The following is a 21,213-nucleotide window of genomic DNA, read 5'->3' as shown; positions in this document are numbered from 1 at the left end:
TGAGGTATGAGACACCACTGGGTTGGTGGTTAGAATGTAGACTCTGGAATCTGTCTGGATCTTATCTTGGCTCCACTACTTTAAAACTATGTAGCTTGGGAAAGTTACTCAGCAGGGCTGCTCTGTGGCATGGCATTTGAGAATCCAGACCCTGAAGCCAGATTGTCTGGATTGAAATTACCTAGCTCTGCCACCTGCTGGCTCTGACTATGGGCAAGGTTTAGTTTCATCTGTAACGTGGGGATCATAAAAGTGCCTATAGCAATTGGTAGTGTGCAGATTAAGTGAGGTGATAAGTGCTTGGAATTGTGTCTGACATATCTCGAACGCTCCATCTGTGTTAGTTGTGATTGTTATTGTTGTGAGGATTAAATGAGGTAATACATGTAAAGTGCTTAGCACAGATCTTGGCCCGGAGGATGGAATAAATGTTGTACTCCCTAAACTCCTCACCCCGTCCAGCATGGGAAGGTCATCCTGGGTCAGAGGAAATGTATCAGGAAAGCAGTAGAAAGGCCCTTCAGAGGCTCCCTAGCAAGGTCAAACCTCATGAATCAAACTCTCTCTAAGGTGTCTTGTCTCAGGGAGCAGGAACAGAGAAGTTCTTCCTCTAGCCAGTGGGCTTCATGAGGAGGGGGGTCCTTGATCCTTACCACCTAGCATGGTGCTAGCTCTGAGCAGACACTCAGGGAGTATGTGAGTGTCTGACGAATGGGCTGAATGAAGGAGGGAGGCTTTGGCGATTAATTGGGGGAAGAGAAGCGAGTAGTGACTTTGAGTTTGAGGTAGGAAGTTGGAAACATCGGATTAATGAGATCAATTATTAGTTAATAACTAAATGACATTAAATTGACTTAAATTTAACATGTTAAATTTAATACATATTGTTCCAGATCTGTTTGCTGATACATGTTTAAAGACTGTACTTCATTAAGCAGTCAAATAATGAGTCCTCATTGAGGTCAGCTAACAGGGAAGCAGAGAAGTCCTTTAGCTTCTTTCATATCACAGTGATCAGTGTTAAAAACCTATAAGATAGGAACATACTTCTATTCAGGGGCAGCAAGGATGGGGCGTGCTGGGAGATGCCAGCAGCTGGGGCGCCTTGCAGAGCTTGCGATCTGCTCTCTGCTCTCTGCTTGATGACTTCTACTCCGCTTACTCTGGGTAGACGAGCAAATGGCGATGAGTGTTTCTCAGAGGCCTTACCCCTGCCTGCCCCTCCTGCCTCAATTCTAGCTGCTTCTCCCACCTTCTCTGCTCTGGACACATGGGTCTTTTTGCCTGGATACTGCTTTTCCTCTTAGTTTGAGATTTGGTCCTGGCTGTTTTCTTTTCCTGGCATGTTTCCCTGATATTGTCACAGATTTCCTTTCTACTTCTGGAGAGGCCTCACCTTTCTGTCTGAAAAGGCATCCCCATCCCTATTCCATGACTCCATGACTGTGTTTCCTTTTTTTTTTTTTTTGAGACAGTCTCGCACCGTCAGCCAGGCTAGAGTGCAGTGGCACGATCTCGGCTCACTGCAACCTTTGCCTCCCGGGCTCAAGCAGTTCTCTTGCCTCAGCCTTCTGAGTAGCTGGGATTACAGGCGCCCACCACCACACCTGGCTAATTTTTGTATTTTTAGTAGAGATGGGGTTTCACCATTTGGCCAGGCTGGTCTCGAACTCCTGACCTCAGGTAATCTGCCTGCCTTGGCCTTCCAAAGTGCTGGAATCACAGGCGTGAGCCACTGCACCTGACGTTCCGCTCTTTTTTTCATTCGCCATTGATCAGAAGGCATGTGTCCCCTTTTTTGTGCTTGAGTTTTCTACAGGGCATCAGCCATTGTATGTATGTGTTTAATTTTGTCTCTATTTCTCACCAGAGTAATGCCTTTTTGAGGCAAGTGTGCTGCCTAGAACATTGCCTGGCCCATAGTAGGGATTCGGAAATATATAAATAAATAAATGGAGTAGATGGTGCAATTTATTTTAGACAAAATCAATCTGGGAAATAGTGCCAGGATCAAATTGTGATTCTTTAGTGTAAGAATCAAGATGAACCTGTTTAGATATGATATTACCTCTAATCCTATCAGGATATATACCAAGAAGAGATCGCAGTTTATACGTATGTGGGGGAGAGAACTTTTTGAAAACATTCCTTTGTTCCTAAGGTTTACTTGTACATTGATTGCTTGGAATTAATGGCACACCACATTTTCTAAAAAAGGCTTCTTATATTGATCCAGAAGAATACCTACCTCACATTCAAGAAATTCAGGCACATGTGGAGAAGATACTTCCTGATAAATGACCCTGCTCTTTTATTTATTTCTATCCCTTCTTTTTAGAAAAAGCTTTAAGTTAGCTTACAAAGAGCCATGTACTCATTCAAGTATTTAAGTGACAACAAACATTTGAAATCTACTGCTAAGCTGGGGGAACACAACATTGAATAAGATAGACACCATCTGTCTTCACTGCAGTCTCACAGAGGAGGCACACAGTAAACACAGAACTATACAAATAAGCATTTAAAACTGTGGTAAGAGCTATGAAGGAGAACCAAGGAAGAAAAGAGGGTGGTTCTATTTAGGAAGTCCAGCCCATGAGTCTACTTTCTACTCCTCAAATCCTTGATTTTCTAGAAATGTTCTAGACAGTTTGCAGCCATAGCCACGGCCATGGAGAGCCCAGTGGGGGTGTGGGCAGAAGGGAGGGAGGGCCCTGGGGCTGCCCAGTGTCTGGGTTGTCCTGCTGTGAACTGAGGTGCTCCTTTTGTAATTCGGTCCTTTTGTAATGTGAAGGATACGGCAATAACAGAAAAAGCTTTCCTCTACTGTGTGTATGAGTCCAAAAGGAAAACCAATGTGTCTACTGGGACAAGATGTGTAATAAAAGAGTAATTTAAAAGAAAAAAAAAAGACAAAAAATAATGGGTTGATTTGAAACAGATAAACAAATGCATAGGATTTTTTGGTATTTCTTTTTCCCAAGACCTCTCTGCTGAGGTCCTTTATGTTCTCGGGTGCTTCAGAAATTTTAATACACATGATCTCCAACTTGTACTCAAGTTACACATTTCCTATGGGAATGACCATTCCTGCCTTAAGCACCATCTCCTGCTGACATTTCCATGGAAATCTGGAAGTTTTAGGGCAGAGGTTCTTAGATGATATTCCAGCAGAATCTTAAGTGAAAGCTCCATGGTGGTTAGGACTGACTATAGGCACTCAGATCGGACAGATACGGGTTCAGATCCAGGCTTTGAGCCATTTAAGCAACGTCCGTAAGCTCTAATTCCCTGCTCTGTGTGGAGAGGGGGAGACACTGATAATACCTGTCTCTTGGGCTATTTGGAGTAAATTCTCCCCAGCACATAAGACAGCACAGTGCCTTGAGCCGGGAAGTTCTCAGTAAATATGAAGTTGTCATTAGAATTACTGTGAAAGTGTCTGGAAGTATCCGTTTAGGTTAGCAGACACGGTGACTTTTGAAATCGGCTGTGCTTCTGGGGAGAATAAATGGTGCTGCGTGTTTGCCTAGGGTCCCAACTGAGACAGAAGAAGACCCCCTTTTACTTTACTAAATGGCCAGTGCTGACAGGACATCACTCTGGCTCATATTTGTTAATGTCACTTACTTTATCAGTGTTAGGAAATAATCATTATGTAGCTTAGGATGCCAGTGGCAACTACCAATGTAATACCTTTTCCGTCTTTGGAAATAAATTGTTCACATTTCCAAAAATCCATCTTATAGATTAAGAATTTAAAAATGGGGACACTATATTTAAAAGTGAAAAATGTCTGTAGTTAATTTATTCACACTTTAGCTAATTAGAAGTACCAGTAAGACCATTTTCTGGGGCTGATTGGCTATCTTATGTTTTGAAAATTTTTCGGGGATATTGTTGGGACAAAGGTGTAAATCAAGCAGGAACAAAGCATTTGTGTGTCTGAAATGTAGGCTCATTTGGCTCGGCTCTGCACGAGAGACGAACCTGTCTCTAGATGCCCTCTCTTGGGCTCTCCAGCTTGAAGCAGGCCAGAGAGTAGTTGACCATGTTTGTGACTGTGAGATTTATTTCTCTTGAAGTAGACTGTTGATAATTAATAAACCAAAAATTAAAATGCTGAGAGTATACCAGTTTGGATGATATTCTTTTCTTTGTACATATATTCTTGAAGACGACAAGGGCTTCACTGTTGTGGGAAAAATTGATCTTTTTTGTCTGGGGGTTTACTTTTGCCTATGTTGGTTCCTTTAAAAGTCCTGGAGAAATGTTTCCGTGTGCAGTGAAATGAAACACACTCAGACTACGAAGCCTATCATTCTTAGCAGTGCCATGATACGCACATCAGTTAGACTGGATAAGCACATCAGCTCCATAGGATATGTGATGTACTGGTTACTAGACCCTTGGTGTTCCTTTGATTTGAAAGTTATCAAAAAATAACAGTCATATTCTACCAGTTGGCTTAAATCTCTCCCTTCCTTACATACATACCCAATAGTAATCTTTTCTTAAGATTATGAATTCCAGCCTAAACTTTGAAAAGTAATTTAAAAAAATTCTCTGTTTCTTAGCAACTCAGCGATATCCTGGTGATTTTGCTGTTTAGTGACTTGGTGGAAACTTACTGTTTCCTGGAAAGGTGGCACTTGCAGTGAGGGACCACAATAAGTTGTCGTGTTTTGGAGTGGAATATTCAGGCCCCATCCAGTTAGGGGTTGTTGCTGGAGGGCAACATGGATGGGGCAGGGTTGGAGGGCCCCAGTAGCCTTCGTGGTGTGTGCTGAAAGCATTCATTGAAGTGGGCAGTGTTGGTTTTTATTTTTTAAATGTGCTAAGGTACTGATGGTAGCCTTTGATTTAGAAGTAAGCTTATGCTATATTTTGCTGCCAGATTCTATTTGAGTTTAAAGCAGTATGGTGCCAGAGATTATCATGTTTTGGAAATGGCCACAGGTGGCTGGAACAAAATAGAGTAACACAGACATGCTTGAAGGCTGCAGTGGTTTCCTTTGGACAGTTACAAACAGGCATCAAAGCAGCTCCTCAAATGCTTGACATCATCGTTTTGGTCTGGCTTGCCAGCTTCAGGTTTCGATTACATTTTTGCATATTTGCTTATTGAACCAGAAAAAAAAACAACCCCACGATTTGGGTTTTCTTTCTTTTGCTCTGATCCTTCTATTTCTTGACTTACAGAACACTACTGAGCCTGCGGTGGCCACTGAGACCCTGGCTGAGGTACCCGAACATGTGCTGCGAGGACTTCCGGAGGAAGTGAGGCTTTTCCCTTCTGCTGTTGACAAGACCCGGATTGGTGAGTGTTCCTCCTGTCCCGGAGCAAGTCAGGCAGTAAAGAGCAGGTGGCAGTGCGGCTTCCTGCAGGGGCATGTCAGGTAGGGAGCACACCATAAAAGCAGCGGATTTACCCTTGACTTAGAAGATTTTATGGTGTTGATGCATTTTCCAGTTAAGAATCCAGATTGGACATGGGTTGTAAAAATAAAACTAGGAAAACACACACACACAGGTCCCATCCTTCTTTACTTGCCCAAGTGTCCTCCTCCTATGACTCTCCTTGCTGAACCTCGCCCCACAGAATGTGTTGTTCCCTTCTCTCTGATTTCACCATGATGAGCGTGATTGTGCCATTATATTCACTTCATTGTTTTGTAATTATTTTTACACTTGGCCCTGTTGTTTCTTGTGAGTGCCTTTATTTCTTATGTATCTTTGTGCCTCCAGTACCAGACACTTTGTGGACCCTCAGTAGATACTTGAATGAATGACATGCTGTGAGTGTATCTAAATTCTTCTGGCTGGGATTTCTCCTTGAACACAAACCAAGCTTGTGTGTGTTTGCTCTTTTTGTGGCCTAATCTTTAGACAGAAGGCTAAGGAAGTGAATTGTAAAACTAGTCAAAATACAGTCTTGGAATACATCATATTTATATCTCTGTTTCTTGTTTTTAGATGTACTTCCGATACTCCAATTTATATGTACACGTGTGTGAAAAAATCTTAACACATGCTTTTAAAAATTCTCATTGGAAACTTATTCATTGAGCAGTTTGAATATATTGTTCAAATGAAAGTGGTTGATTTTATAGCTCAACTAATTGATTGTTAGTGTTGTTGTCAAATGCAGTTCATAGCAGATTTACAGAAAAGTGGGATTTGTACATCCTAGCAGGATAGGACTGGCCCAGCCTTTACCCCCCATTCCGTACATGAGGAAACTGAAGCCAAAAGGTGAGGGAACCGATCTGAGGTGCTGCTGTGTGCCAGTTTGTTGACTGCTGGGCCAGACTCCTGCCATTTCACTGCCTGCTTGCTCATTAAATCTCTTTCTGTTATGGTCAGTGCATAGTAAATAGAAATAACCCTAAGAATACTGTGGATGAACAGCTATTTTGGCTGTTAGAAACTGAAAAATGAGCCGTTCCAGTAGCTAAGTTTTCAGGAAGCTTAGTTAGGCAGGAAAGCGTTTTCCACTTTAAGCAAATGAATTTCAAAAATATTTATTCTTAAAACTATATTTCTAACCCTTTAAAAGAACAAGTCATGTTCATTAGGGACAATTTGAACTTTATAGACAAGCAGACAGAGGAGTTTAAAAATCAGTTGTAGTTTCACTCCATTCCAATATTTTTTCTCATCAGTTGTTGTGACTGTTATTCAAGTATTTGTGATCCTACTGTATGGATAGTGTTACATGTAAAACATTTAAAAATATATACAACATTTTTTTCTAATTATAAAACAATATAGGTTCTTTATAGAACGGAATAGTATAAAGAAGAAAAATAAAAATCCCCATTGAGGACTTGACTTAATTTAACTTGATCTCAGGCTATTTAACATTAGCTTGATTTAGGCAGTCTAGCCTTTTACCTATTTTGTGAAACTTAATCGATTTTAATGGTTTGAATCTTTAAAATAACCATGATGCATTATAAAAATACTGATTTTATTTTCTAGGTGTCTGGGCCACTAAACCAATTTTAAAAGGCAAAAAATTTGGGCCATTTGTTGGTGATAAGAAAAAAAGATCTCAGGTTAAGAATAATGTATACATGTGGGAGGTAAGAAGTAATTCTGATTCTTTGTTTTTCAGAGTTTTATGAAATAATTATTCTGTTCTCTCAGAATTTGACATTTTGAAATTAAAACAATCATTTTAATGTGTTCTTTAAAATCAAGAATATTTTTATTAAAGAGAAAATGTGTTTCCCTGGATACAGACTGCTATTTGTATATGCTTTTGTGTTTTGAAACTGCTTGGCTGTCCTCAACAATGAATGTCAAATCCATGTTTTATATTGCGGTGTCCAGGGTGTTTTGCTTTGCAACTAAGACTTTGACTTCCTGTTCGATGGTTTGTCACTTCACAGGCTTCCAGATAAACCCCATAAAAGACACTATGGTGGCTGCAAAGAAAGCACTGTTAGGTTCTTCTCTATATTTTAGAAAGTAATTTCAGTGTTGCTAGGATATTCAGAGTTGGATATATTTAGCATATGGCACATATATAGCGCTTGTAATTTTTCAGGAGTTTTTCATCTATTAATTTCATGTTTTCCGAGCAATCCTGGAAGACAGCAGGGCATCTGCACGCTCCTTTGAGAGGGGAAGCAGTCAGGAGACAGAGCTGAGCTCTCCTTCTCTGTGGGGCTCCACTCGAGAGGCCTGTAGATGCAGAACTAGAATGCATCTCTCCCTGCCTCACTGGGAGGCAGTTAAGGTTTTCATTGCATTGCCTGAGTGCAAATCCTACCTCTAGCTTTGTGACTTGGATCAGGGTATATAACCTCTGGGCTAGAAAACCCTCAATTTAAAAAATAGAGATAAAAGATATCTCCTAGGATAGTTGTGAAGATAAAATTGGTCATTGTTGCTTTTGTTGTTCCCTGGGGTATTGCATAGGAATTCAGCATTTGTAATGAATTTAGTTCAAGTCAGTGCCCCCTGGAAGCCCCCTGAATTCTTAAAGGAGCTCCATGGTGTGACTCCTTTTCAAAACAAGTTAAGTTTTTGGCTGGTGAGGAAAAGCATTCCTATTAGATTGTCTGAAATTGAATCACATCTGTTTTTTACACATTAACATATAAAAGCCTAAACATAAAATATGGCTAGGAAATGTGTGGACACTTCTCATCAAGAAGTTCTGTGGCATTTGTATGGTTGAGGTACGCTGCTGTTTTTCTTCATGCTCTAGGCTGTTTCCCAACTCAAAAAACCGGACAGTTTCTCCCAATAATTTTGAGTTCTTTGTTTCTTATGAATTTGTTATAATGTATCTTCTGACTCTTAAAGGGGGGTGTCTTAGGAAATTAGGATTTACCACAAGAGTCGTTGCATTCTGTTATTTCACCACTTTTGAGGTGTAAGAGTTCTGTGTTTGTAGAAAAGCTGCCCGGTCAAAAAATGTTAAGATAATGCCTGCGTGTTTAAAAATCTCTTGAACACAAAATTATTCTCCCAAATAAACTGCATTTTTAATTTTAGATGTTTCCCAAGGGAAAGTAACAAATTTGCTCACCAGGTTTAGCACTACGTTTAGTGAGAATAATGTCAAGGAACCAGAAACTGCTTACTCTAGTGCTGTGTTTATAACGCTAATCTTGAACAAGTGCCATCAATATTAAACTTAAGTTAGTAGTACCTATTTTATCCCATGTAACAACTTGATGTTGTTGGGCATATCGTATCATTTATTAATAGTCCTTTTTGTAAATTAAGCTTCATTTGCATTGAGATTCATACATAGTATGACTTGATAGTTGTTGAGAATTGGGAACCATGACTTATTAGAATTTCTTCTATAAACCTGTTAACATCCCATTGTTAATGTAAGATACTTCTTATATACTGTACTACTAGAGTTTGCAAATCCTTGATAAGAATCCTAGTTCTTATCAAGGGTGGCTTTTGTCTTCCTGCAATTAAAAAAAATCTCATTCAAGTAGTTCTGACTACAAAGTATACATTTGCTGTAGAAACCTGTAAGCCTTTTGCTCTGTTAAAATAAAAGTCAATAGATGTGACATACATGTGTAAGTATGTATATGGCAAAGGAAGTATAAATTATAATGTAAATATTTCTTAGAAAGAATAAAATGAACATTGAGGTCAGACTTAGTAGTTTCCCATTAATTTATTCCGACTCTGCTCTTACCCTCAGACCTGCATCAGAATGCCTTGTATTAATGTAACAGGAATGGGAATGGCTTATCATCAGAATCTCATCTTGGGTATTTGTTCTGCCATCAAATCCCCTAAGACCATCTTATCTTTTAGCAGCAGGGTCTTAGACCCCAGCCAGAAATCCATCTTAAAGCTAATTTAAGACAAAGTGTTAAATTGCTCTCCTTGAGCCCTTGATTAACTAACCCAGTCTTAAGTTCTCTAAGCTTTCACTGAAAACATTCTGTTAAATCAGAAATAACAGGAGAGAAACAGTAGAGTATCCTCAGGGTGAATGCACAAAATCGGTTCTCACAAGGAGAGCGTGTTCTTCCATGGGTTTCTGGCAGGGAGCCACTAGCTAGCTGGCGCTCAGGACTTGGTGTTTTCGTTCTCTTGACTCTCCCCATCCGTGCTGAGGAATCTGCCATATTTTAAAACCACCTCTGATAAAAGCCTTTTAGACGTACTTTTATGGGACTCAAATTGCTTCTAATTAACAGAACTTTAGAATTGCTTGGATAAGAATTATTTTAGTAAGCTTTGTTTTTTTTTTTAAATACACTTCGTGTTTTTTTGGTGCAGTTTTAGGTTCACGGCAAAATTGAGCAAACAGTACAGATAGTTCCCAAATATCCGCTGTCCCCACACATGCACTGCCTTGCCCACTATCAACCTCCTGCGGCAGAGTGGGGCATTTGTCAGCCTATGAACCTGCATTGACACATCGTTATTACCCAAAGTCCACAGTTTACATTAGCGGTCACTCTTTGTGTTATATGTTCTAATAAATCTTTTAAAATTTAAAATTAATACATGCTCACTGCAACATAATAGAAACAATACAGAAAAATACATACAAGAACATAAAAATCATTGATACTCCTACCATCCAGGTGCAACCACTGTGAACATCTTCCTGAACATTCTTTTAACTCCCTGCTTCGTTGCTTCTCTGTTTTCAGCCTCACATATACACTGGTATATTTACAACCCGTATGTAGAAATTTTTACAATTGAGATCAAACAGTACATGCAGTTTATAATGCTTTTCTTTCTTTCCGTATCTTGTGGACATATCTATGTGGACTACTTATTTACGTTATTGTTTCTTTCCCTCCCTCCCTTCTTCCCTCCCTCCCTCCCTCCCTCCCTTCCTTCCTTCCTTCCTTTCTTTTTTTTTGAGACAGGGTCTTGCTCTGTTGCCCAGGCTGAAATGCAGTGGCATGTTCACAGCTCATCCTCTGCCTCCTGGGCTCAAGTGGTCTTCCTGCCTCAGCCTCCCAAGTAGCTGGGACAGGCCTGTGCCACTATGCTCAGCTAATTTTTGTATTTTTGGTAGAGATGGGGTTTCACCATGTTGCCCAGGCTGATCTTGAACTCACGGGCTCATGGGCTCAAGCGATCTGCCTGTCTCAGCCTTCCAAAGTGCTAGGATTACAGGTGCGAGCCACTGCACCTGGCTTATTTACATCATTATTCCTACGCCTACCCAGAATTTCATTGTGTACCATTCATGATTTATTTAACCAAGCCTTATGTTGGACGTTTAAATTATTTTATTGTTTTTATGATTATAAATAATTCTTCAAAGTATAAAACTCACTGTATATAAATATGTGTTGACTTGTCTGTTTTCTTAAATTTCTAGAAGTATAAGTGTTGTCAAAAAGTTATATACATTTTAACTTTTTGTAAATTTTGCCAAACGTTTTCCCTCCAGAAGGATTGTACTATTAGTTATTTATACAACCACCAAGGGTATATGTTTCTTGCCAGCCAAATTTTAAAATCCAGTATTGTTAATCTTTTTAATATTATGTAGTTAAAAATACCAGTTTTTATAGAGGAAGACCAGTGGTCACTGCTTCTGTTAATATTTGCATTTTATTCATTCAGGCAACAAATTTTGAGGTCAGGAGGATAGAGGGAAGAAAGTAAAATTGCATGTCAGTTAAGATTGATAGAGAAATTGGCCGGGCGCGGTGGCTCAAGCCTGTAATCCCAGCACTTTGGGAGGCCGAGACGGGCAGATCACGAGGTCAGGAGATCGAGACCATCCTGACTAACACGGTGAAACCCCGTCTCTACTAAAAAATACAGAAAACTAGCCGGGCAAGGTGGCGGGCGCCTGTAGTCCCAGCTACTCTGGAGGCTGAGGCAGGAGAATGGCGTAAACCCGGGAGGCGGAGCTTGCAGTGAGCTGAGATCCGGCCACTGCACTCCAGCCTGGGTGACAGAGCCAGACTCCGTCTCAAAAAAAAAAAAAAAAAAGATTCATAGAGAAATTGTCTCTGTATAATGAGAAGACTTTACTGCAATTTTTAAAAGATATGTAAACATTTTTTATCAGTGAGCGCTGCTATGATTCAATATTAACAGGTGAGTTTTATAGTCCTCGCTATCTCAGTTCTTCTGATTTCAAATTATTTGCAAGTTAAAATTGCAAGCAAGAAGAAGAGAGAGAAGTCAGCCAGCTGATTCTGCAGAACCTTTTCTCAGAAAATACTTTTCAGCTCTCAGTGCTGCTTTCTAGCAGTGGGAAAAGGTTTGGATCACTAAGGAAATCCAACCTGCCACCTGTTTATTTCAGCGCTGGAGCTAAGAATGGTTTTTACATTTTTAAATGGTTGGAAAAATAAAAATGTTTTGTGACATATGAAAATTATATGAAATTCAAATTTCAGTTCATGAGTAAAGTTTTATTGGAACACAGCTATGGTCATTCATCTAAATATTACGTATGGCTTCTTTTGCCCCATAATTGCAGAGTTGAGCAGTGGTGATGGAGACCATATGGCCTGCAAAGCTGCAGATATTTGTGTGTGGCCCTTTACAGAAAGTTTGCTCAGCCTTGGTCTTGATGTGTAGGGAAGAGTAGCAGTAGGAGTGAATGTGATGATGTCTGGTTTCAGGTTTGCTGAGAAGCTGAGTGGTTAATAGCAGTGCATAGGTTTTGAACAAAGTAATTAAAGGTGGGATGGCTGTAGAATTGGTTGTCATAGAAACAGATGAGTCAATTACATTCCTCTTCTCTCAGGACCTGCAGGACAGATGAGGACATTGAAGTACAGAGAATTAAGTGATCTTTTTGAACAGGTTAACTTGTACTCAGATTGGCAGCTTGGTCTGGTACGAAAAAAAAAAAATTCTCTTTGAGAGTTTGTTTATTCATTCATTTAACCCCTGTTAAACTTTTAGCACGTACCAGGCACTGTCTTAAGTTCTTGAACACCATGCTGGGCATAAAATGTTTGTGGTGTTACAAACTACTGGTAATACCTCATGGAAATTTTTATTTGTGGAATAAAGGAATGCTAGAAATGACCTAGATCTTTCCACAGGAGAGAAATCTGAGTTCTACGTGCCTTCATGAAGTTCCTAACAAATCTATTAGGAACTTACTGTCATTTAAAAGTAGGAATAAATTTAAAAAAGATGATCTCACTTTGGTAAAAAAGTGTTTCAATGAAAGCCTTTTTAAAATAAAGGCCTTTTTAAAAATAATATTCTTAGAATATTAGTCCTGGAATCAGGCCAGGAGCCCGTTTCTTGGTTGATTATTCAGTCTTCTTCCTGTTAGCAAAGCCCAGAGACTCCTACACTTTTTTGTGTTGAGGACCCTTTTGAGAATCTCCCCAGAAAACACACAAATGCACATATGTACACAAAATTTTGCATGTTACCTATAGGATTATATGGGATTCTTAAACATCTATGGTTCATAGATAGAACTTCCGATTTAAGAGTGAAAATAAATTATTTGTCCAGCGGCTGTTCATTGGGTGCCTACTGTGAACCAGTTAACACTCATTGTGCATTTGTTGTCGGGAGATTTTCCAGAACATTTGTCTACTTGTATGAAATCTAGTCAGACTAATTTTAAAAGAGAGGCTCTCTTAGTGCGGCTTCAAGGGCTTGAGAGGCCAAGCTATTTATTTTTTAAATTTGTGTTCTAGAATCTCTATAAAAGTAACTTGTGTATTGGGAAATGTGCTCTGACAAGTGTACTTACTGAAATAAAATGTGCTGTCACCTGTTAGATTCTCTTTTATTTCCCTTATTCTAGAATTTTCAGAACATTTTAGAATACAGTGATGTATTAGAATAGTTCTTAAAGTAAGTCTCGGATCTCCTACAGTCATCTGAGCAGTGAAGTAGTTGATACTGAAGACCCATTTTTGTCTGTGGTCACCAGGAAGTTAATTTTGTAGGATGTCAGTTTTACAATCTTCAGCAAACCCTTCAGGTACCTAATTCTGTAACTGAAAAACAACTGGAATTTGAACATACCAAGAAGGTATAGTATTTTCTAGGTAGCAATGTCAATAAAATCCATTATTTAAAAAAGGCTTTCATTGAAACACTTTTTTACCGAAGTGAGATTATCTTTTTTTTCTTTATTCCTACTTTTAAATGAGGGTAAGTTCCTAACAGATTTGTTTTACTACAAATTAGATAATGTATATGAAATTAGTTGATATAGACATCTCTGGCTCAGTTAATGTTAGTTGAACCTGAACACCAAAGAAAAACACTTGGATTGGATGATGATGATTTTTTTTTTTGTAGAGTTCTTTTAAAAATATAACCAAGTAGACCTTATTCCTTCTATCCACCTGGATGTTTGTACCCATTAAATGTCTGAGGTGATGAAATCCTTAAATACCCTAATTTGATTATTACACATGCTATGCATGTATCAAAATAACACATGTACTCCATAAGTACAATTATTGCATATCAATGACTTTTTAAAATAGATGCTATAGATATTTTCCTCATTAACAAATATGAGTTGAATAAAAAAAGATTACCAATTCAGTAATCTCTTAATTATTGCCTAGAATCGCTTTTTCCCCTAATGTTAGAGGATATGGGCTGTTATTTTGAACCAAGAAAATGAGAATAATAATGGGAAAGGGTGTAGATTCCAGAACTGACATCCGAAAGTTCTCCGAGTCAAGGTTTACCGACGGGGACTCATTGGAGGTTAAACGTGAACCTCTTGCCTATCTTTTGGGAACAGACAGGGGAAGTGAAAAGCAGGGTGTAGATTATAACATTGGAAATTCAACAAGCTAGATCCCCAGAAAAATGAAAATGTGAAAAGGAGCCTCAGGAGGTGTGGACAAAGGCCCACTGAAATGGGAGCTCAGGTCTCCAAGAGAGATTCTGTCTCCATGTGTTAGAGCCCCAGGTTATGTGCAGTGGAAGGGAAATCCAGAGAACAGCCAGCAGAAATGATTTTATTGCTGTAGACTCTAACTTTGGAGAGCTGGTATGAGTGAAGATAAATTTTCTCTCAACGTGGGAGTTGCTATAGTATGAGGAGGTTTCTTCATTGCCTTGTCCTAATTCCTGAGTGGTTTCTATCAAAATAAGTTGGTTACTGTAAGTTTTGATTAAGTGAGATGCTTATAGGTGAACAGTTGAGGATTCAAATGATGGTATGTTTGCAATAGTGGAATCAGAATTTTTTTTAAATTTATAAATTTGAATTAATACATGTAATAGGTAGATGATAAGGAAGGCTATAAGTTTTAACCTTCACTCCTATCCCCTGAGGTAACTAATAATTTGGTTTGTTCTTTGCAAACCTTTCTCTATATGGCATAAAATATTTAATTTTGAATGTGTCTTTAAATTGGCACGTGTACTAAAATTTGAATTTAGATTATTTTATAGCTATTTGATAACTGGGTTAAATTGAATGGAAATTGGGTGGTATGAAAATTACATTCTGCTTGACAAGAATTACTACTCAGTCTCTGTTAGGTGGTAGAGGCAGAAAGGAGGTAGGGCCTGACCAACTTGTGGGAGGTTAGGGATGGAAAGAGGGGTCTGGAAAGAGGGAAAATAGAAAGGCAAGTTGAGAACTCCTTGCCTGTCTGCATATCTGTTTTATTTTGGCATAGGAAGAAATGAGGGGATCAGGTTTGAATCCTGGCTGTGATTTTTAGTGACTTAATTATCCTGTTGAAGTTACCAACCTTCCATAACTTTGTTTACTTATAAAGGAGCTTAGTGATATTTCATAGTTATTTTTTAAATTCTTTTTTTTTTTTTTTTTTGAGACGGAGTTTTTGCTCTTGTTGCCCAGGCTGTAGTGCAATGGGGCGATCTCAGCTCACTGCATCCCCCACCTCCCAGGTTCAAGCTATTGTCCTGCATCAGCCTCCTGCGTAGCTGGGATTACAGGTGCCCGTACCATGCCCAGCTAATTTTTGGTATTTTTAGTAGAGGCAGGATTTCACCATGTTGGCCAGGCTGGTCTCGAACTCTTGACCTCAGGTGATCCACCCGCTTCGGCCTCCCAAAGTGCTGGGATTATAGGCATCACACCCAGCCTATTTTATAAATTCTTAAAAGAGTTAAATAACATGTAAGTCATCTAGCCCACTGCTTGGTTCAGTGGTCCCTCTCTTTCTTCGTTCTTTCGAAGTAGGGAGTTTGAATTGGAAAGTTAGTTAACTTGTGAAAATTCATTTTTCATGGTACATAATTAGATACCTTTGCCTTTTTAAAAAGGACTGTTTTATAGACTAAATCAATAAAAAGATAATTGATTATAAGGTAGTATTTCTCTGGGATCAAGTCAGTTGAATATTTGTTGGCCCTAATAAAGATCTGGAAATTAATTATTCATTGATAGAGAAAGCAAAATTATGTCACATTTTGGAAATAGGGTCGGTGTGTCAATCACTGAAATTAATTTGATTGGAAACAAAGGTTTGACCAAGTAGGATGGGAATTGTATGAAAACACATTTTAATCTCAGTTTCTTAAACATAAGTTGAACTCTCAATAAAAATGTGAAAGCTATAAGATTTTTAGAAATACCTGTGGAGGAAGAAGAAGATGAGGAGGATTTTAGCTTAGCATTCAGCAGACCTTGGCTACCTTCATTCAAACTTAGGTTTTCATTCAGAAGACTAAGTTGCTTTTCCCACCTTCCTCCCATTTTTACCATGTAGAATATACCAAATCAGTGGGGGAAAGATAGAAAATTAAAGAAAATAAAAATTATGGATTATCCCCCTTCTCAGAGAAAACCATTGTTGACATTTTAATGTATTTAGTTTCAGATTAGTTTTCTTTTCCTATTCATGTGTTCATATACTTTAAAAAAAAATGATATACTTTAAAAATACTTTTTATAAATGCTTATTTATTTATTTATTTATTTTTGAGACAGAGTTTCACTCTGTCGCCCAGGCTGGAGTGCAGTGGCGCGATCTTGGGTCACTGTAAGCTCCACCGACCCCGGGTTCATGCCATTCTCCTGCCTCAGTCTCCCGAGTAGCTGGGACTACAGGTGCCTGCCACCACACCTGGCTGATTTTTTTGTATTTTTAGTAGAGACGGGGTTTCGCCATGTTAGCCAGGATGGTCTCGATCTCCTGACCTCATGATCCACCCATCTCGGCCTCCCAAAGTGCTGGGATTAAAGGCATGAGCCACCGTGCCTGGCCTGTAAATGCTTTATTCAATCAAATGTACTGTGAATGCCTTTATGCTGATCAATGTATTTCCGCAACATCTGGTTATCTTTGCTCTCTTCTAATTACAGAAATAATGCATGTTTATTGGAAAACATTTTCAAGTATATCGGTATATCTAATAGGAAATAAATCTTGCCATGTAATCTAATCATTTGTACCACAGTACTTTTTAGTGTCTTAGGTTTCAGCTATATGGATGGACTATAATTTACTCAGTTAATTCCGTATTGTTTTCCATTTAGCCATGAATTAGAAGCAATTTACAGTAAACCACACTGCTGTGAGCATTTTTGTATATACATCTGGGTACAGTTGTCCAATGATCTCATTAGAATGAATTCCTACAAGTGTATGTGCTGGTTAGTGTGTGTATATTTTAAAGAGTTTTTTTTTTTTTTTTTTGGTCAGGTACTGCTAAATTCTTTCCAAAATCAGTGTGTTCTCTGATCAGCAGTGTTTGGGGGAATATCTGTTTTTTTTCACACCCTTTCCTATCTTTAAGAAAAATTTTTTGTGTGTGCCCATTTAAAAGGTTAAAACTGTTTTACTTTCAAGTTATTTTTTATTAACTGAGTTTACTATTACGAGGTTTTGGCTACATGTATTCGTTTGTGAATTACTTCTTGGCCTATTTCTAAAAATTGAAGTGTCATCTTTTTCTACAAAAGCAAGTATTCCCTTTTTGTACATCAGTCAGTATGACTTAGAAGATGCCTTAGTCTTCTTTGAAACAAAATGAGTTATGTATGAATAAAAAATTTACTCAACTGTAACACTTTGCTTTTTGCATATGGCTATATTGACCTGAGAGCCAGGAAGTTCTGGCACAACCTGTATTTTTTTTTTTTTTTTTTTTTTTTGAGGCGGAGTCTCGCTCTGTCGCCCGGACTGGAGTGCAGTGGCCGGATCTCAGCTCACTGCAAGCTCCGCCTCCCAGGTTTACGCCATTCTCCTGCCTCAGCCTCCCGAGTAGCTGGGACTACAGGCGCCCGCCACCTCACCCGGCTAGTTTTTGTATTTTTAGTAGAGATGGGGTTTCACCATGTTAGCCAGGATGGTCTCGATCTCCTGACCTCGTGATCTGCCTGTCTCGGCCTCCCAAAGTGCTGGGATTACAGGCTTGAGCCACCGCGCCCGGCCAACACAACCTGTATTTTTATCCTGAGGCAGGTAGATAGACTCCAGCTACCTTGTGAACTGTGTGGTTTTCTTGGCAACTCTCTCTGTGTTTGTCTCTGCAGTCTCATCAGTCTTGGTAGCTGTGCCAGTATTCGGGTGAGGAGTGAGTGGGACTCTGTCATCACGGCAGTAAATTAAAGTGAAACTTACTATCCCTGAGCCCAGGGGCAGTTGATATTGCAGATGGGGGAATAATGTCTGTGTAAGTTACTGTGTACAGATACTCTCCTTGGTGCCTATGGTGATGAAAGTAACTACAATGCACCTTGTAGCATGGTACCTGTTACACAGTAGATGCTCATTAGATGTTGGTAGTTCAGTTAACCAGGATGGTCAAGGAAGGCAGTGATAAATAGAAGACAAGCAGATCTGAGTTGAGGCCCTTCTTTATGACAATTAAACAGGTGACTTTGGGAAAATTATTTAACTTTTGAGCCTCAATTTTCACATGTTGAAAGGAGAGCTAATAAGCCTGCTACATAGGGTTAAATGAGATAATATGTCAGGCATGTAGCATTATGCCTGATGTTTGACTTTCCAGAGGAAGAAGGGAGTGTTAGGGCCCGGTAAGGTGGATGCTGCCCCTTGGCAATCACAGGCCTAGACACCCAGGCATGCCCAGAAGAGCAGCATCCTCACCATCAGTGGGCAGAGTGGGAGATTTGTTCCAGAAGGAAAGGTGCAGTGAAGAAAGGTGATTAATGTGGGGAGGGGAGGGAAGAAGGCATGAATGATGGGAATCATGAGGAAAAAATGGAAACATCTAGATTCTATCCTTTCTTCCTAAAAATCAAGTAAAAGACTCATTTCTTTTGCCCAACATGTCTGTCAGCGAGTTGATTCTGCAGTTCTGTTTCAGTGCCTACTCGAGTGTTTTGTAGACTGGTTTTGGGAAAATGTGTATATATAGATGCATGTATACACAAAATTAAAGTTAAAAATAGTTGCCAAATAGATGTTCTTTTAAAATGAAGGATGATAAATAAGTGCTGGAAGCCTCTGTGGGAGGAATTGATGTGGGTGAGAAGAGAAGGCTTCTTGCAAGAGGAGATTTGATTTGACTCCTGAAAGGGGTTGAAGTTTTGGTCCTTTTCTTTTTGAAGGCCACTGATATTTCCCAGAGTCTGTTCCATTGCCCCTTCGTCCTTGCAGATGCTTTGGATGGAGTCTATTTTAAGGGTCAGCTGAGTTTGCAGAAGCATCATATCCTGTCACCCATGTGCCTGGTTCACAATGCTTGTTCACTCCTGAAGTCCCTGTCAACCCTGCCAGAAAGGGACCTGCTCAACTGTATAGCCTGGCAGGGCCAGGTGCCATACTCGATTAGCGGAGCAACCCAGAAAGCTTGGGATCTTTGTGCTGCTGAACACCACTGCAAGCTGTTTTCCTTTCTAAGTCACACTTTACGGAGCATAGTTGTCATTTGTCTCTGTGTACATATTTGTAAAGCATTTGGAGATACCAAGCATGTTAACTGTAGCTCTCTGAGTGTGTGTGTGTGTGTGTAGGGAGTGGGGGGTGGGGAGTGGGGCAGGTGGAAACAAGCCTAAGTAGAAAAATAGTGAGAATTACACTATTGAATTCCAGTTTTCACCTTGAATTTTTCTCTTCTCTGTCGCTTGTTTTGTTTTTATGAAATGCTTTATATAGAGTACTTGCATATAATGAAAAAGAATTATCCTTAAAAGTTAAAAATGGAAACATTTTAAAGATACTCCTATTTTAACAGAAGTTTTTTATTTTTCTCCATTTTCAAGGTATATTACCCAAATTTGGGATGGATGTGCACTGATGCCACTGATCCAGAGAAGGGAAACTGGCTGCGATATGTGAATTGGGCTTGCTCAGGAGAAGAGCAAAATTTATTCCCACTGGAAATCAACAGAGCCATTTACTATAAAACTTTAAAGGTAACAGTGTTAGAATTAATTTACTGTTAGTTACACTGCTTATATTTTCCTTTTTTTTTTTTTTTTTTTGAGATGGTCTCATTCTGTTGCCCAGGCTGGAGTGCAGGGGCTCCATCAGGGCTCACTGCAGCCTAAGCCTCCCCAGGCTTGGGTGATCCTCGGACTTCAACCTCCTGAGTAGCCAGGACTATGGGCACATGCCACCACACCCGGCTAAGTTTTGAATTTTTTGTAAAGACAGAGCTTTGCTATGTTATCCAGGCTGGTCTCAAACTGCTGGGCTCAGCGATCTACCTGCCTTAGCCTCCCAAAGTGCTGGGATTACCGGCACAAGCCACAATGCCTGGGCGTGCTTACGTTTTTCTAATGCTGTCCTTAGTTGTGACTGACAATGATTTTGCAGACCTGGAAAGGATTATATTTGGAAGTGCTTCATCCACACTCTCAGGATTCTGTGTTTTAATATATGGTTGCCGTGTGTGTCAGGGAGCTAAAGCATGAAGATCGTGTTAAGTAATTACACAGTGCATGTTTAAAGATACTGATGAGTTAAGCATGTGGCAGCTGCTTCCCTCCTCCTATGACACAGAGGCATTAGGAACTGTCTGGCAGATTTATCCAACTGTAAGAAACTATCAGTAGGTATGGTGGGTCTGTGTTAACTGAATACACATTGTTAGTCTTTGATATTAATGCAGCCTTGGATTAGCTTTTCTTTTCCCTAAATTTTACTGAGAATAGAAATGGAACAGAACATGTTTCTTCCTTCTGCCAAATTTTTCCTTGGAGATATTAATTGTTGAAAAGAAGAAAGTCATGTTTTAGGATTGGTAATGAGGTTATGGAGCACATTCAGGGACATGAATGTGAGGAAGCGTGGAGTGTTGCTGCATTTCTTCGTGGAGCAAAGGCCATGTCTCCCTAATTTTCATGGGTCACATTCTTTAAGAAGACAAATCCGGCCAGACTTGGTGGCTCACGCCTGTAATCCCAGCACTTTTGGGAGGCCCAGGTGGGTAGATTATGAGGTCAGGAGATCAAGACCATCCTGGCTAATACGGTGAAACCCCATCTCTACTAAAAACAAAAAATAGGCTGGGCATGGTGGCGGGCACCTGTAGTCCCAGCTTCTCGGGAGGCTGAGGCAGGAGAAGGGCGTGAACCCGGGAGGCAGAGTTTGCAGTGAGCCGAGATCATGCCATTGCACTACAGCCTGGGTGACAGAGTAAGACTCCGTCTCAAAAAAAAAAAAAAAAGTAAATAAAGATCCTCACATTATACATGGAGATATTCTAAGGCAAAATTTCAAGCCTGTTAAGATGGATGGTTGTTGCTTTTTGCGTTAGATAGGCAAAATTGCTATAAGGCAAATTTCTCTTTATTCACTTCCATTAAAAATGTCATACGTTGGAGAACAGTCTACGAAAAAA

At 39.6% G+C, this 21,213-nt stretch overlaps 1 protein-coding gene across 5 annotated transcripts in view; it reads left to right on the top strand.

The window, feature by feature from the left end:
* Positions 1 to 21,213, top strand: part of PRDM2 (PR/SET domain 2) — a 132,098-nt gene that overhangs the window by 24,680 nt on the left and 86,205 nt on the right. For 3 of the 5 annotated variants that reach the window (XM_033228281.1, XM_033228279.1, XM_033228280.1), the window contains 3 exons: positions 5,203 to 5,320; positions 6,985 to 7,088; positions 19,631 to 19,783. In XM_033228281.1, the coding sequence (XP_033084172.1) occupies positions 7,080 to 7,088; positions 19,631 to 19,783 (162 nt within the window). In that variant the 5' untranslated portion in view covers positions 5,203 to 5,320; positions 6,985 to 7,079. Of the gene's footprint in view, positions 1 to 5,202; positions 5,321 to 6,984; positions 7,089 to 19,630; positions 19,784 to 21,213 lie in introns of those variants that run through there. The other 2 variants (XM_033228285.1, XM_033228284.1) reach the window with 2 other exon arrangements.

This window comes from Trachypithecus francoisi, unplaced genomic scaffold (assembly GCF_009764315.1).
Source record: "Trachypithecus francoisi isolate TF-2019V2 unplaced genomic scaffold, Tfra_2.0 Lachesis_group12, whole genome shotgun sequence".
NCBI classification, from domain to species: Eukaryota; Metazoa; Chordata; class Mammalia; order Primates; family Cercopithecidae; genus Trachypithecus; species Trachypithecus francoisi.
The sequence above is the reverse complement of the archived record's forward strand: the minus strand, read 5'-3'. Positions and strand labels throughout refer to the sequence as shown.